Source organism: Polyodon spathula, chromosome 8 (genome assembly GCF_017654505.1).
Source record: "Polyodon spathula isolate WHYD16114869_AA chromosome 8, ASM1765450v1, whole genome shotgun sequence".
In the NCBI taxonomy this organism is placed as follows: Eukaryota; Metazoa; Chordata; class Actinopteri; order Acipenseriformes; family Polyodontidae; genus Polyodon; species Polyodon spathula.
The window spans coordinates 9,845,310-9,863,706 of NC_054541.1; the positions used below are offsets into that span (position 1 = coordinate 9,845,310).

General features: G+C 38.9%; 1 protein-coding gene across 1 annotated transcript; it reads right to left on the reverse strand.

Annotated features, from left to right (window-relative positions):
- Positions 1 to 2,476: 2,476 nt before the first annotated feature.
- LOC121319346 (UDP-glucuronosyltransferase 2B31-like) lies at positions 2,477 to 7,752 on the reverse strand. The gene is made up of 2 exons (XM_041256689.1): positions 7,613 to 7,752; positions 2,477 to 4,153 (listed from the first exon to the last, which is right to left on the reverse strand). Exon 2 carries the CDS (start codon positions 4,146 to 4,148, stop codon positions 2,544 to 2,546), a length of 1,605 nt encoding a protein of 534 aa, XP_041112623.1. The 5' UTR covers positions 4,149 to 4,153; positions 7,613 to 7,752; the 3' UTR covers positions 2,477 to 2,543.
- Positions 7,753 to 18,397: the final 10,645 nt, after the last annotated feature.

Below are 18,397 nucleotides of genomic sequence, written 5' to 3' on the forward strand. Positions count from 1 at the left end.
AACCCTGGACCTCTTGCCCTGAAGCATAGCGTGAATACCGCTGTACAAAAGAGACGGCTCTTTTGTAAGGAGCGTATGTCGGGCTTATGTCTTTGTATGTGATTACGTCACCTACCATCCCTGCTGCTGCCTTGCCCCATGCACGCTACATATGCAAACCCTCTGAGGGTTTACCTTGCTTTCCAGCATTAAATTTGAGACTGAGTGGCTGTCTCTAGGCTATATATTGTATATAAAATACAGCTTGTTATATATTAATTAAGCAAATTGTTATTAGTTCAATTGAGGGTTAAGTTAAATAATTGAGAGAAGCTCAGTTGGAACAAAAACCAGCAGGGCAAGCAAGGGGTTCTCCAGGACCAGGATTGAGAAACACTGCATTAGAGTCACCTCCATGTTTGGACCAAACATTACCTGTGGTTCCTTTTGAGAAATGCTAGCCTCTATAACTACAATATCAAGCTGGAAAGTAACTATGGGCTGCATTTTTCCAGGCTGTGTTGAAACAGTGTTTTTGTTCAGTTCAGTTTAAATGAATGTCTTTATAGAGATATAGAAAAACAGGCATGGCTATTAAATCACTATGTTAAACTAAACAGGTCACACCACCTCATTGCTGTAGAATAGAAAGCACACCCCAATATTCTTGGAAAGTTACAGTACTGCAATTCTACAATATTACAATGAAAGCCATGATTATCCAAAGAGTGCCCTGATAGTGTGTCCTCTTCAGTGTTGTTCTGTCTGGTGTTCAAACTAAACGCAGGAACCAGTCTCCTGTTTGCAACACCTTTGCTATTATAACATCACTGTTCATTTCAGAAACAAATAACTGCAACACCTTTGCTATTCAATCCATTACAAGTCCTGTGCAGTACAGGACTTGTAATGGATTGAATAGCAAAGGTGTTGCAGTTATTTGTTTCTGAAATGAACATTGATGTTACAAAGCTTCTTGTAAACAGCTGAAGAAGTACAAATGTGTACACCACCAGTTAACATTTAAAGAGAAGTTGTGCTTGTTTTTGACCTGCAGTGTGTGAAAAAAAGCTACAAACGCTTATCGCTTAGCTTAAATAAAATGTTTTGCTGCATGAGAAAGTGTGATGGTGTTTTTAACGCTTATGTCACTTTACAGTGTCCCTAGTTACAGTGTATTTACATAGTAGTTACTCAGTAACTGCATCTGTAGCTCTACATAAATACAGTGTAATTATGCATTGTTGCAATGTACTTAATGTGTAAAAACCATTCACGGCACTTGTAAGTACACAATTGTAACTACTTTTGTAACTACTTTTTTTCTTTTGCAATGTAACTGCTGTTACACAATTGTTACTCACTCTAAAACCATATTTAGCTTTTAAAAATGAAAAATTGCGACCTGTAAGATTTATATGTAATTCACACTCATGTAAAAAATAAATAAATAAATAAATAATGTTACAAATGTAGTTACAATTGGTCGAGTTGGTCAAGGCCGATGTACATTTGAGTCTGATGAGTCTTTCAATTTGTTCTTGTTAAAGGTGAGTATGGTTTTAAAAGGAGAGATGGGACGTTGTCCTTTTTGGTGGTCTTCATTTTAATAGAAACATACGTGCAGAGATTTATATATACGGGCACAGATCTACTCTGTCCCCTCATAGGTCAGAGGGCTCCTTGCTCTTTAAAGCAATCTTCAGCAAGGAGCTGAACTGCTCTGTGTTACAAAAAGTTTTTATAGGGTCCAAATCTCTTTGTTCTGGACAAGAAACTGGATCTACATGTCAACCCACCATTGGTTAAAACGTATATAGCTCTGTATATGCCTTGTCTGACACTAATTGAATGGAAAGTGGAACTTTTTGGGACTAGCTCCAGGATGTAGGATAGTTGATTACATAAACATGCTTATACAAAAGAATATAATGGATATATGTTCCCACTCAAAGTGGACATAGCATGGGGCCCTGTTGACCCTCTGGGTTCCCTAGTCTAAATGGTGCAGACATCACGCATTCTGCCTGCAATTATCTTCTGTGTCCAAAGTCTGAATGGGGTAAAGATCATGTATAAGGTAACAATCAGAAAATATAGGATTACAAAATTCAGATCACTGTTCCCCCCTTACGACCCCACCCCCTTATGAAAAAAACAATTTTGGGAATGACAAAAAAAACAAAAGAAAAACAACTCCCCATTACCAACAGGCTGAAAAAAGGTAGAACCCCCCCCCCAATGAAAAAAAACAATTTTGGAACCGACAAAAAAAATCAAAAGAAGAACAGCCCCCCATTACCAACAGGACGAAAAAAGCTAGAACACCCCCCCTTACGAAAAAAATAATTTCGGGACCAACAAAAAAAATCAAAAGAAGAACCCCCCCTTCCCCCATTACCAACAGGCCGAAAAAAGTTATAACACCCCCCTTTAAAAGTTTTGAATAAAGAAAAAAAACATCTCCAAGAGTATTCAAAATACATCAGTCTTAATGATGGGTTAACATGGGTGAATTTTATTTTCAAAAAACAGTAGCCTACAAAGCTTGAATAAATCTTGCCTTAGTGATGCTTTATCTTTTTCTTCTTACAAGCCCTGCAGCATAATCTAAGTATCCCTGTCACAGCTATAAAAAACATGAACACAGCAGCCAACAAGACCACTATAACATCCACACAGTAGTAGGAGTACCAAGGCATTCTGTAGGACTCTGTGCGCAGGTGAGCGGCTCCTTTGTTCCTAATGACATACTCGATCCAAAAGAGGGCACTGTCCATTGGTTTGACCGGCTGGTCATGCTGGAGCCTGGAGAGCCTCTTCATGTTCGTCTGGTAGGATGGCTCCTCAAGCACCTCCTGTAGGGCCTGGAGGAAGTCCTGACTGCCTAGGGTGGCGACTTCCAGGACCTTGGCTGCACCTCTCACCTGCAGCCTGAGCAGGTTGTCAAACTGGTCGAAAATCAGTGGTAGCCCTACTATTGGCACGCTGTGGTAAATGGCCTCATAAACTCCATTGGTCCCCCCATGCGAGACAAAGGCTTTGGTCTTGGGGTGACCCAGGAGGTCATTTTGGGGCAACCATTTGACCAAGAGGGTATTGTTGCCCAAGCTAGAAGGCCTTTCTCCCAAATGTCTCCAGATGACTTTCTGAGGGAGTTGGGAGAAAGCGTAAGCTATCTTATCAGTTAGCTCACTTGGAAGACTGTTGACTATAGTCCCCAATGACATGACAATGACCCCGTGCTCCCCAGAGCTCTCCATAAACTCCTCCAGGTCTTGTGGCAGGGGCTTGGCAGGTCTGCACTGGAAGCCGCCTATGTAGACAATGTTGGGCATGGTGGGGCGGGGAAATTCAAAGACAAAGTTGACTCTTATTAGCCAGAGCTCTGCAGACTGGACGAGACTGTAGAGGTCCACACCCGGGCCAAAGTAACGAGCACACAGAGCATCGTAATGGGGGCTGGCCATGAATTTATCGACATAAAGACTAAGGATGTAATGGAACATGTTTTTGGTCCTTTGGATGAAATCCATATGGTCAGAGACCTCCGAACCTGGAGTCGGGACATAGGAGATGGGAGAGGGAGCTATGGCAAAATGAGCTTCCCCACTTGTAAGCCAACGGACGTTGAAGACCATGGGTAGTTTCAGGTAGTGAGCCAACAAAACTCCTCCTGGCAACCCTGGATCTGTGAGGACCAAATCAAAGTGGGCGTCAAGGAGCTGCTTCATTAACTGCGGATCCTCAAACATTGTGATCACCATCTGGCAGGTGATTCTATGAGCATAGGAGAGAGCAGCAAAGGTCTCCATTTGTAACTTAATAAAGGCCAGCAGGGAACCCTCTCCTCTTCGGATCTCCAGGGTCTTCCTCACAAATGATGCCATGTAGTCTACGCTCACAATGGGCATTCCTTCAGGTAGAGTGACAGTGACCGAGGTGTAATGGGCTGAGTTCTCTTTGATGTACCAGCTGGTGTCGGTACGCACCACTGTGATGTCATGACCCCGCCCGTGAAGCTCTTGAATGATGATATTCATGTTCACCCAATGGCTGCAGTCCACCGGGAACACCAGAATCTTGCTGCCATGGCAACAAGGCAGAGCAAGAAGGTATAGGATGAATGTGAGGGTTGGGTAGCTCTTCCAGAAGGAGAATCCCATCATCTAGGCTGAAATATATAAATGGTATAAATAAGATTAACCCTCCTGCTGCCCCTTATGCTTTGCAACAAGGAACAGGCAGCCGATGCAGGTAAAGTTAGCCTGGGTTTTATTTAATCGCAGAGTTGGCCAAATAAAAATAAACCAAACAAAAACACGACAGGCGTGTCGGCAGCGGTGAAAAACAAAACACACAACAAAATTATTTGAAATAAATAAGGCTGGTGTGCCAAAACTCATTAAAAGCAGTTAGTTACAGTGCTTGTATTTACTTTTGTTACCGTCAGCCTCTATGGAGCACCATTTGTGCCAAAACTATCCGGTCGTTAGTTTGTCAACTTGTTTGTCAATTTGTTTGTTAATTCATGAATTTGTCAATTTGTGTGTCAATTTGTGAATTGGTCAGTCTGTCCTGCAATTCATCCATACATTTGTCAATTTATACAGTAATTTGTAAACTTTTTTGTTAATTCATCTATTAATTAATTAATTAATTTGTCAATTCATTAATATGAAAGGCTATGCGGACCTATAAATTTCCAATCAATCAACCTGACAAACTTCCCAACAACCAGACAAACTTCCAACTGTCAGTCTCACTCTGTGCCTAATAATCTGCAACCTTTCTAAACTTTCTATAGCCAATGAGCCAATAGTCAATGAGCTCCACAATCCCGGGAGACTGAACAGAATTTTAAACTTTCCCCTACAATGAATGAAATGAATGTGTGAATTTTTATAAAATATAAAGATATTTGCTAACAAGGATACCGTTGTTTAATTGCTGTTTGCAGCCAGTTCGACACATGGCCTATAATGAATAAATGAGGAACGCTACTGGATTGATTGGGAAAGTAACTGCATGTTATAGCCGATTGAATATTAAAAAAACCCTGAAAACTAGAATTGAAGTTTCGGATGTAACTTCGTCTGCGTTGTAAAACGTGAGCATTGACGTTGTTTGCCTATTCAACTGGGTGCTTTAAAAGTGTATTAAAGTGAATTCAAAGGCCATAATCTAGTTTTTTAAAGGAATTATAAACTGTCAAAACACTTGTCACTTTTACCTTAAACCAGAGGTCAAAGTCCAAGGCATTTTGAACCAGTCACTTGTCCATTTACCTTGAACCAGAGGTCAAAGTCCAATGCATTTTTAGAAAGCTCTTAGTTGGTTTCCTATACATGTTCCATAGTAAATATGAGTTATCTGCTGTTTTTAAGGAGATTTAAGCTATTATAGCGTTTAGTTGTGCAGTTTGACCAGTAACGAAAGGTCAAAGGTCAAAGTCTAAGACATTTTTAGAAAGCTCTTACTTGGCTTCCTATAAGTGTCCAATAGTACATATAAGCCTTTCTGCAGTATTTATGAAGATATAAGCTGTTAAACCAGTCTATTGTCCAGTTTGACCATGAACCAAAGGTCAAAGTCCAAGACATTTTTGGAAAGGTCTTAGTTGGTTTTCTATAAGTGTCCAATAGAACATATAAGCCTATCTGCAGTATTTATGGAGATAGAAGCTGTTAAAACAGTCTATTGTCCAGTTTGACCATAAAGAAGAGGTCAAAGGTCAATGTCCAAGACATTTTTAGAAAGCTATTAGTTGGTTTCCTATACATGTTCAATAGTAAATATGAGTCTATCTGCAGTATTTAAGGAGATTTAAGCTATTATAGCGTTTACTTGTCCAGTTTGACCAGTGACGAAAGGTCAAAGGTCAAATTAAACAGCCAGGACATATTTTTATAGAGCATCGAATGGTTCATATACATGTTCAATACAAACTATAGGCCTATCTGCCCTCTTTCAGGAGTTATGAGCTGTCCAGTTTTAGTGGTCATTTTTTATGATTAGCCAAATGTTCATTATCTTGGTCTAGGAAGGTCATAGGTCAATGGAAAAAAGTTGGTCTTATAGAGAACCAATGGTTTCCTATACATGTTTAATAGTAACTATGACCCTATCTTGTCTCCATAAGGACTTATAATTGGTTTAATTTTTAGTCTTGACCTGTGACCCCCAAATGCATAAGTCTGATGCATATAGTAATTTACAGATGTAAACGGACAATACAAATCAGTTATATACAAACCCATTATATATATATATATATATATATATATATATATATATATATATATATATATATATATATATATAATATATATACTATATATATATATATATATAATGATATCTAACATATATGGCCAAACATATACATGCGGTTTGTATTGTCCGTTTACATCTGTAAATTACTGTACTTGTATTCAACAATAAATACTAGATAATCATTTACGTTTAAGTATATAAGTGTTTTCACGTGCAGAATGTGTGGTCCTTGGTGTTAAATTGTTTTTACTTGGTAATCGTCAATGATATATAGCCTAACACCTATAGCCTAACACCACACATACTATCCCAATGAAGGCACTCTGGTATTTTTTCTTAATATCTTTTTTTTTTTTTTAATGCAATAAAGCATATTGAATACGTTATTTTGTGTGTGCCATAAATTTGTTCTTTGCATATATGCAAGAAGTTGAATAGTATATAAACAAATAACAATTAGATTGTAAATTATTATTGTAATTATTATAATGCAATAATTTGCTGTGCATGGTATGTAAGCGCCATTGTTCATTTTAGTAAAAGTGTAATAGTTATTGTGTAATAGGATTGTGGCAACCCTAGTAAAAACCTCAGGTTTATTGAACTTGTAGCAAATGGAGTACACAGTTGTGGAAACCCTCAAAATAAAGATAGGGACATAATAAATTTCACCCCCACCCCACCCCCACCCCCCCACACTACCCCCCCGGTGTCTGTCTGACTTTGGGAACTCTGTGTGTGTCCATGAAACTTAGTAGAATAACTTTTTTATATATGTAAAGTGTTAAAGTATTGAGATAAAAGAGTGTATTTGGTAGTACGTTTTGAATATCTTAAGTAAACGGCTGTGTCTTATTAGATTCATTTGCCACACTTTTTCCTTTTTTTTTTTATCACTTCTTTACACTCACACATTTAGACCCCTCACAACAACAGCAATTTTCCATGAGTCGGCTTCAACTGTGTGAATTCTAAGCAAAAACCTTGCCGTCCTCCTTCCCAACCTCTTACTATCAGAGTCTCGATCCTTTTTCCAACGTAGTCTATTGTACCAAATCATTTGTTTAACTACAGCCACATACAGCCACAATGTCTGCCTCTGCACTGTTAGGAATGAATAAAAGATTCTGTACGTTATTTCCTTATACTTTGGAATTGTTGGAATCCCCAGTAAGTTTGCTGAGCAGGCAGGTACTTTACCTCCTAGATTCCTAACTGTATAAATGGGTAATTGTAGGTCAAAATAATGTGATATCATTTTAACCATTGTAAGTCACCCTGGATAAGGGAGGGCGTCTGCTAAGTAATTAATTAATAATAACTTGGATCAAATAAATACATAAACTGAAACACAGACCTTAATTTGTGCAGCTGTTTCTCATCTTTTGTCGAAATGTCTCTCTTTGGATTAAGTTACAAGTCCAAAGTTCAATGTACATAGTGTTCTGGGTTAACATTGTCTGGAGTTTTCAAAGACTTCCTTTGTGCACCGGTTGTTTATCAGCAGCAGATAAAGTATTCAAGCATAAAGGTACAAAAGGTCCCTCCTGCCTTTTCAAATACAGCATATTGCGACATGAGTTAATCAATAGTGTTCTGGGACCCGGGAAAAAGGAGACTGAAAGCTAGTGAAGTTTACTCCAGTTAAAGCTCTAATTAGACATCATGCTAACTCGGCTCTTAATTACCTAATTGGCTTGATTGGACCCATTTAACCTTGTTTCTAGGACCGATACAAAAGGTTAAAAGGTTCCAATCGAGCCAATTAGGTCATTAAGAGCTGAGTTGGAACTAAAACCAGAAGCATCTCTCGACAACTCCAGTAACGCAATCGGGGAGCCCTGGCTTATGAAAACGCCGTGTAACAATTTTTTTTTTTTTTTGGTTCCTGGGTAGTAAGTGTTATTTCCTAATTCCTTATGCCTCAAAAGTATAGAAAAATGGCTATTATTCCCCACAAACTTTGCTTTTGTGACCAGGACAGTGATATTTTGAAATTTACCTATTTTCCAGAACATTCCAGATAGATTCAGTGCTGAGTAAACTTGGAGTAACTTCTAGAACTTTCTAGAGCTTTTCAGTAATATAAATAGTAGTATAAATACAGGAGCCTTAAGCCCACCAGTTCAGTTTAGTTCCAGCTGCTTAGCAGAGTACGGCAGTGGAACTTGTTGGATGAAAGTGTGCAAGTCGCAGATCAGAGGAAGTGTCACCAACCTTTTTCCTGCTTCTTCACCCATCAAGATGGGCTCTGCTTCTGCCACAATATGATCAGTCTGTTCGAGGCAATCGGAATCGCCTGTAACCAGAATGAGTGGCGCCTCTTCATTGACAGCTCATCCAGCAGCCTCAAAGCCATGCTGCTCCATAATGGTAACAAGTACCCGTCTCTTCCCCTGGCTCACTCGGTGCACCTCAAAGAGGATTACAACAGCATCAAGACCTTGCTGAATGCCTTGAAGTATGAGTATGTCTGGGAGGTCATAGGAGACTTCAAAATGGTGGCATTCCTGATGGGTCTCCAAGGCGGTTTTACCAAGTTTCCCTGCTATCTTTGCCTTTGGGACAGCAGGGACACCAAGGCGCACTACCACAGGCGGGACTGGCCACAGCGGACCGAGTTCTCTGTGGGGAGGAACAACGTCAAGTGGGAGCCACTGGTGGACCCCTGGAAGGTACTGATGCCATCACTGCACATCAAATTGGGCCTTATGAAACAATTTGTCAGAGCTCTCGATAAGGAGTCGGCAGCCTTCAAGTACCTTCAAGACTTCTTCCCTAAGCTGTCTGAGGCAAAGGTCAAAGCCGGTGTCTTCATCAGACCACAGATAAAGAAGATCCTGGAGTGCAATGAATTCCCCAAGAAGCTCACTAGTAAGGAGAAAGCAGCTTGGAACAGGTTTGTCACAGTGGTTCGGGGCTTCCTGGGCAATCACAAGGCCGAAAACTATGTGGAGCTGGTTGAGACTCTGGTAAAGAACTACGGCACAATGGGCTGTAGGATGTCCCTCAAAGTCCATATCCTTGATGCTCATCTTGATAAATTAAAGGAGAACATGGGAGCGTACTCGGAGGAGCAAGGTGAGCGCTTCCACCAGGATATATTGGACTTTGAAAGCCGCTACCAAGGACAGTATAACGAGAATATGATGGGAGACTACATTTGGGGGCTGATTCGTGAAAGTGATTTACAGTATAATCGTAAATCTCGAAAAACTACTCACTTCAAAATCTTTTGTAGCCATTTTTGTATTACTTTAGTATAAATACATGTTCATTTGGATTCACTTACTACCCAGAAACAAAAATTGTGTTACGTAGTGTAATCAACAAGCCAAAAAAAGTTAGAACAACCCCCCCCCCCCCCCCCCCCCCCCCATTGAAACAAACAATTTTGGGACTGACAAAAAAATCAAAACAAGAACGCCCCTCCCCTCCAAGTCAGTGCAGCAGGTTGCAGGAGCAGCAGCAGTGGTGTGAGAGACAGAGTCTTAAAACAAATTTGGGCCGTTCCAAACTGGGGAGAAATACAGGGGTATAAAGTATCCAAGGATTGTGGCAACTCTCACACGCACACCCAGACAGACACACACAGATACACTGACACAGACACACACAGATACAGTGACACACACACAGAGACAGAGGTTATACAAATCCTTGGCAAAAATGCCTCAACAGAAGTCCTTTAATTGTTGAGGTTCTGCTGGAATCAGTTCCAGTAGTTTTGTATTTTCTTGGCAATTTACTGCAGTCAAGGTGCAGCATCAGTACATTACAATGAAATGAATACTGCAAGAACCAGAGATACTATAGGAATGGTTCTCAACTCTGGTCCTGGGGACTTGCCACCTGTCTGTCTGTCTGTCTGGATGTGTCTCTACTGGTTTTTGTACCAACTGAGGAGCTGCTGTCAATTACCGTATTGGCCCAAATACAAGACAAGGTTTTTTCTCATAAAGGTCTCAAAAAATACAACTCGTATTCTATTCACAGACTCTGCTCTGAGTCCAATTGACATGCAGCTCACTTATATCTGTAGCCTACATACAGTACGCCCCCCTATTGGTAATTTTAGACGTCAATTGTGAAATGGCGTAAGTGCGTATTATTCACTGTAGAATGTTAGAATAGGCTCAACTTCTGAAAATGGATAAACCTGAGCTGCAGTGATCAACTGGATAGAAAAAGGTGGCAAGTGTCAAAGGGATTAAGAAGAAGATGTGATGCAGATTTAAAGTTCATTTTAAGCAGGTTGTTATCTATTGGCAAGTGTGATGGAAACATGACTGTCTCCCTGTTCATTGCTGCAATTGTATTTGCTTGATACATTGCTTCAGTTGGAACAAAAACCAGCAGAGACACAGATAGTCAAACACACAGACAGACAGACAGACAGGCAGACAGATAGACAGACAGACAGGTGGTTGGGAACCAGGGCCAGAATTAGTTGAGACACACTAGCTAATATAAGGCTTATTCTCCTATTTCACTTATATATATATTTTTTTTTTTAAATCTTAAAATCATGGTAGACTGCATCCAAAAAGGATCAACCGAGTCTGGGTTTTAGAATTATCTATTGTTCCAAGAACTACAGTGTCCAGGAGGAGCCAAACACATTTAGTTAACTTTACATAAAAATATATAGGCCTATATATATATATTGACACATCAGGAAATATATTACCATGAAGCATAAATATTTGTAAGGATGTAATATTTGTAACATTCTAAAATCAATACCTTTTGATTTATTTGGCTATTTGTGGTTTGATGTCACGGGCATCTTGTTTTTCAATTTGATAAGGAAGTTGTTTGTCATATGTTATTCAATGTTATTTTATTTCTTATTCCTTCATTATGCAGTTTCGTGTCAAATGGCCTACTTTTTATTCCTTTGCAAGATAATTACAGTAAGCGAGCTATTGTAAATATCATGTTATCCAAAAGCATTTGACAAAAGTGTGAACTTGACAATATTTCAGGTTAAATACTCTAATTAAACACACCTGTGGGTGCTGATGTGCAGTGCTAACACACACACACAGATCCTAGTGACAAAAAACTACAACGACTTGCATTAGAAATTGGAAAATGTGAAGAAATAGTGGTGCAGCAGAAAAACCAAAAATGATCAGAGCAGCTGCAAAAACAGAACCAGATGCTTACCCACAGGACAGTGGTAATCACCCAGAAACACTAGCAAATGTGGAAAGTCATTCATTAGAGCCTTCATTTAGATTCCATCTTACATTTTCCACAGTTCATTTCGTCAAACTGCTATCCTTGCCACGTTCGCAGAGCCCTCGCAAGAGTTTAATTGCTTTTCAAATACTCAATCTCAGTCGTTGCGGTGTTAGCTCACCAAAAGTGATCTGTCCCGGATGGAATCATTTACACTGCAAATTTCAGCAGTTCATTCCCGAGTCTTATCAGTTTTCAAGTAGCCTAATCTTTATTGCTTTCATCCTTTCTTGTTCTGGTCCATTACTGACATTCGATTATTTAAATACTGTTTTGTTTGTACTGTTATCAGCCTGTGTTTCCTGTGTTTAAACAACAAAGCTTTTTAAAATTCTTAACAGATACAATTTCCTGTAAGCAGCTGACTAATGTTTGTCCTTAGTGATTGAGACACTGAAAGAATCTGAGGAACAATCTGAGACCTGTGTGGTGAAGAAATGGGTTTGCCCCTGGTGGAGGCATTTTACCATTCTGTTATGAAACCTGCTCTTGAATCAAGTCCAAATCAAAGACACCAAAAGTAACTTCCATCACAAGCCAAAGTGAACTAGGCTCCAGTGGGCATGTGTGAAAAGTGCATTTCATTGGGATGCACCCTGTGAAGTGTAGATAGGCTGCAGATCACTGACAGCATGTAAATTCACATTAGATTTATTTTCATTTACTGCTAAGATAAACTCATCGTCGGAAATGCACACTGTTTGCACACTAGTGGTACTGAAATCCCATACCATCCAGTATTGCCATCCTGCAGTCCAAACAGTGGAAACATTGCAAAATCAATAGGCTCCAACTATTGTTATACTGTCGACCAATTGGAGAGTAGAGTGTACAGAAGTTTCATAACCTCCTCCAATTAGCACTCGCTTGCTGCCATCCTTGTATACCACCTGACATAGTCCTTCACAACCAAAAATAAGAAGACCCAGCAGAAAAGGAACAGTAAGGTATGAATCAGATCGATTTTGTAATGAAAATACATCTTTTACAGCCATAAATCTATGATTTTATTTTCAGAAATGCTAGTGGAATGCACCTCATGGAACGATAACTATGTTAGAGCGCCAATATAATTAAGATAATTCTGCCTTTTATTAAATCCATACATAATTTAATTTGAAATTATCATTTATAAATAGCCCTGAAAGGAAACACAACATTGATGTGTGTATCCTGGAAGTTGTTATGCTTTTTGAGATATCTCAGATTGAGTTTAAAAGTCAAGTACAAACCTGGGTCTTAAATTTCTGACTGCTCTGTTATAACCCTTTCAGTGAACCCTAACCTTTAGTTGGCAAGAGAACCATAGGACCTTCATGTCAGAGGTCAATGTTCTTTATATTGTACTAATTGCCACTATACTGCAGGTGGTTAATGTTTTATTTTAACAGTTAAATCTTTCACGCTATCAGCTTCAAAATGTTAAACACAAAACTTTTCAGAGTCTGTTTGAATGAATAACATAACGTGAAACAAAAACTAGTCGATTTTTTCTGAAATAAGAAACATGTCGCATCAAGCATCTATGTTAATCCTATTCCATTTGTTTTCTTTCTGTAATCTTATACATGATTGTATCTGTTTTCTAACAACAAATCATAAATCATTCATGTCGCGTCTTTTGTGTTCTGCTATCGGTTTTATTTGTTAGCTTGTTGATTACAGTTGATTGGTGATTTTGTACTTTGTTTATATATATATATATATATATATATATATATATATATATATATATATATATATACAGTGCCTTGCAAAAGTATTCAGACCCCTGACCAATTCTCTCAGATTACCGAATTACAAATGGTACATTGAATTTTCGTTCTGTTGGATATTTTTTTTTAAAACACTGAAACTCAGAATCAAATATTGTAAGTTGACATTGGTTTTATGTTGGGAAAATTTTTTAAGAAAAATAAAAAACTGAAATATCTTGCTTGCATAAGTATTCAACCCCTGTGCTGTGGAAGCTCCCAGTTTGCACCGAAGAAAGAAATTGCCCTAACGAGGACACAATTACCTTACCATTGGCCTCCACCTGTGAACCATTAATGTTGCTGTCACATTTTCTGGATAAAAACCCCACTGTTGAAGGATCATTGGTAAGGCTGTGAATCTGAAGGAAAATGAAGACCAAAGAGCATTCTATAGAAGTTGGAGATAAAGTAATACAAATACATAGATTAGGGAAAGGGTACAAAATAATATCCAAGTGTTTGGATATCCCAGTGAGCACAGTTGGATCAATAATCAGGAAGTGGAAGCTGCATCACACCACCCAGGCACTGCCAAGAAAAGTCCGTCCCTCAAAACTCAGCGCTCAAACAAGAAGGAGACTTGTGAGAGAAGCCACAGAGAGGCCAACAATCACTTTGAAGGAGCTACAGAGTTCAGTGGCTGGGAGTGGAGTAATGGTGCACCAGTCAACCATATCAAGAGCTCTGCATAACACTGGCCTCTATGGGAGGGTGGCAAGAAAAAACCTGTTACTCAAAAAGTACCATCTGAAAGCATGTCTGGAGTTTGCCAGAAAGCATGAGAGTGACCCAGCTGCAATGTGGAAAAAGGTTTTGTGGTCAGAAGAGACAAAGATAGAGTTTTTTGGCCAAAACTCAAAGCGCTATGTGTGGCACAAAACTAACACTGTCCATGGCTCAAGACACACTATCCCTGCAGTGAAGTACGGTGGTGGCAGCATCATGCTGTGGGGATGCTTCTCATCAGCAGGGACTGGGCATATTGTTAAAATTGAAGGAAGAATGGATGGAGCAAAATACAGGAAAATACTGCAAGAGAATCTGCTTCAGTCCGCTAAAAAACTGAAGCTTGGGAGGAAATTTACCTTTCAGCAGGACAATGATCCCAAGCACAAGGCCAAAGCAACATTGGCGTGGCTCAAGAACAAAAAGGTGAATGTCCTACAGTGGCCCAGTCAAAGTCCTGATCTCAACCCCATTGAGAATCTGTGGCACTATTTGAAAATTGCGGTCCACAAGCGTCGTCCAACCAACCAGAACAACCTGGAGCAAATCTGCCAAGAAGAATGGGCCAAAATCACTCTTACACTGTATGCAAAGCTGGTACATACTTACCCCAAAAGACTTAAAGCTGTTATTGCAGCAAAAGGTGGCTCTACCAAATATTAATGTGTGGGGGTTGAATACTTATGCAAGCAAGATATTTCAGTTTTTTATTTTTCTTAAAAATATTTCCCAACATAAAACCAATGTCACCTTACAATAATTAGTGTTTTAAAACAAAATATTGAACAGAATGAAATTTCAATGTACCATTTATAATTCAGCAATATGAGAGAATTGGTCAGGGGTCTGAATACTTTTGCAAGGCTCTGTGTGTGTATATATATATGTATTTGATGTTGTACCTGTCTCTTTGAAAAATACACATTTGGGACAAACATTCTCATTCAAAATGACATTCTTAACAGTGGAATCATATTATGGGGTTTGGCTCACATAATTTGTAGCTGCAGAGGAAGTGTACTTGCCAACTGCACCTGAAAGCTTAATGTGGTCTGTGCCTGTGCCCTGCCAGCGCTTATAAATGGGTCAGTGAGTACAGGTGGGTAAGACTATTGAATTCTTCAGCATGTGTTGTGTTTCATTATTGTTTTCTCAGAAATTATATTTGCATCATTTGTTGCACTACAGTATGTGGTACCTCTCTTATAAAAGTTTACTATAGTAACAGCACAGGAAAAAGGAAAAAAGGAATCACGATTCTAAGCCATAGGGGTATTGATTGAGACGAAAGCCGAAGAGGGTGGCTTTTCAGCAACTTTCATTTCAGAAGTTGGTATTCATAACAGAGGTGAATGTGGATCAGAATCCCTTGCAATGTGTTGTGAGTGAGTGCTGCCCAGGCTGGCAGTGTTGAACACCTTCTAAGAAAGCATTCAGTGATTCTTCTTTCTGACAGGTAGTGATTGCCCCAGGTTAATGGGTCAGAGGCAGTGTGCAGTAAGGCTGCCCAAGCTTTAGGTACAATGTAATTTTGTATATACTTTAGGAAAGTAGAGACCTCTCAAGGTCAACAAAGACTTTTACACTGACTTGAGCAAGCATCTTTATCATTACACAGGGCGTAGAGACAGCCGCTGACGCACGGTAGTTGACCGATTGTTGTTAGTAGAAGTATATTTTAAGAATCATATATCGGTCGGGCTGTATTTGCACCGTAAACAAGTTGTGCAGTTACTGTTTAACCACTAAGTATACAAAATTGCAAAATAATGTTTTTCAGCAATTACACAGCTCAGAAATCAATGCAAGATGCACTTAATGCAAAATAACTTTCTCATTACAACCAACAGAATATAATACCTCATATCCTAGAACATTTCAGTTGGGAAAATCAGTAATGAAAACATATACATCTCATACATACCATGAGAATTACAGCAATGAAAAGATGATATTTTAAGTACTGCAATTCATTTAGCTAACATTTATTAAATTTTTTTTTTTTTTATCTAACCGGATGATCGCATTTTAAAGTAATGTTTCTTAATTACCGTTTTAGCTGATTCTCAATTACAAAAAAATAATAATTTTGATAATGTGATCTCATTTTTTTTTTATCCAATCCCTCGTGAAACTGATCCCTAAATATATAGAAATTGTGACAGTTGTAATCCTGTTTGCCATTCGTATGTCCTAACTTAAATGATTTTGCTCTTTTCTTTGGACTGTTGCTTGTCTTTTATTAGCGCCCGATGTCTAGAAATACATCATCTTATCTCAAAGTTTGTTGTAGTTTGCTTTTTATAGTTAGATACCGTAGATACAGTAGATAGAGAGATAGATAGATAGATAGATAGATAGATAGATAGATAGATAGATAGATAGATAGATAGATAGTCAATAACAGATAGATAAAAGGACAACAACGTGAATGTGTGCAAAACTTTTAATTCAATGTCCTATTCAAACAGATAATTAACAGAATGGCTCTGTGCTACTCTAACATAGGGATAGCCAGGTTCAAGAGGGCTAGGGTTAGGGTTAGGGTCACAGGTTTCACAGAATAGCGCTAAAGAGAATAAAAAGCAAAGACAGGTGGGAGCTCGTTAAATAGAGAGAAACGGCAAACAGAAAATTCAAGTAGGGTATATTTGAGACTGAAGAAGGAATGGAAAGATAAAGAAAAGAGCCAAGGAGGGCCCCCATGGGCAGAGATATGGAGCCTTCTCTGTGCCAATCTCTGTAGAAACTGTGTAAACACATCCGCTGCCCCTGTCTGCTTTGTGGGGAAACATCGCTGAGCAGAATCTGCAAGTGCTGTGTCAGCCATAATATTAAGAGAGGGTAGGAATTAGAAACAACACAGTTTCAGAGCTGACAGTGAGAAGGCAGTGGAGTTCTTTTCAGTGTCTGGTGTCACCCGGACAAAGGAAGAGAAATTGGTAGCAGCAATAATAGCCAACGAGTTACGGAGTGCTTTCTTATTTCCTCTGAGTTGTACGGTCAATATCAGAAGGTCTTTTCTTTTAACGGATGGCAATAGAAAGATGCATTTTAGTTTCATATAAGGAGATCCAGCTGAAGATGACGCAGCAAATGTGTGACAAGGCCTATTTATCTAACCCTTGCTATTTCCTTTACAAAATAAAAGCTTCTTTCAATGTGTTATACTGTGCATGTATCAAGGTATACAGTAGCACAGTAGTGTTATATATTTTTAAATAGCTGAAAGCCATCAATTGTGATACATCAGTATGTTAATGTATCTAGCTATCATTAAAAAAAGACAGCACCGGGGTAATAAAAAGTCTGTAGTATAAGCCACACATGCAAAGCTGGTTAAATGCAGTTTTTCAGACCCTCATTTCTTTAAGAGGGCCATCAAGAGCTCAATAGTTACTGTACCATCTTCCTTGAGGTCTGCTGACAAAGTTGCAAAACACAGCAGTCTGCTAATAATATTACATAGCAATGTGCACGCACTGTAATTGATTTAACCACCAAGCTGATGTTTTTTTTGTTAACAGATGTGCTAATTTAGGTTGCTGTGTGGAAGCTTGAGCTGGGTTTTTTTTTCAGACCTAAAGGTTCTTCTAGTGGAGATGTTTATCATGCCCCAGTCTAATTACAGAAAAAAACACAAGGCTTATTAAATTGGGACAATTGTACAGTTAGATGAGTTTTATTGCAATTCAGGATCAATGTAATCTAACTACATTAGAACTGCACTGTCACTGCAATTACAGACAAATTGGGCCCCATTAAATAAGCTTTTGCACGAACGCAATATTATTTGAGAGCACAACGGGTAATAAACAACCCAAAATGGTTCTTTGCGAGAGGCATAGGCACCGGTGCAAATGAGGCTCTTGAAAGCTTTAAATACTCCCCCCTGACCCCTCAGCTGTGCCTCGTTACACAGTGTTGGCCTTGAAGTTTTGTCTTTGATCAAAATAGTATTAATAATAATAATAATAATAATAATAATAATAATAATAATAATAATAATAATGACATGGAGCCACACAGTTCGTATATGTGACCCATATTCTGCAGTTGCATTCAGTTAAAATTCAGTTTGCTGTGTTAGCTTGGTGGGCTCCTGCAGTGGATCAGTCTATTATGTTGGCAGGTCATTTACTCTGTTTTGTTTGAATCAAGGCATCCAGAAAGCATCAGCCCAACAATTGAATCCCCCAGGGGGGTCAACACGGAGCCTCAGTGCCCTCAAAGACACTGGACAATGACAGCTAACAAAAGCAAATTAGAAATGACCAGGATATCCATGCTGCAATATTTAACGCACCAAGCCCAGCGCTTTTACAATCTAAATCTCCAGCTTTCAACTGCTGTCCATCTCAACATCTCTATGCTTCATTTATTTGCTTTGCTTCTTCACAGGGGAAAAGGAG

Excerpts from the sequence above, each read along its gene's own strand:
- LOC121319346 (XM_041256689.1), bottom strand. The coding sequence starts at position 4,148 with ATGATGGGATTCTCCTTCTGGAAGAGCTACCCAACCCTCACATTCATC.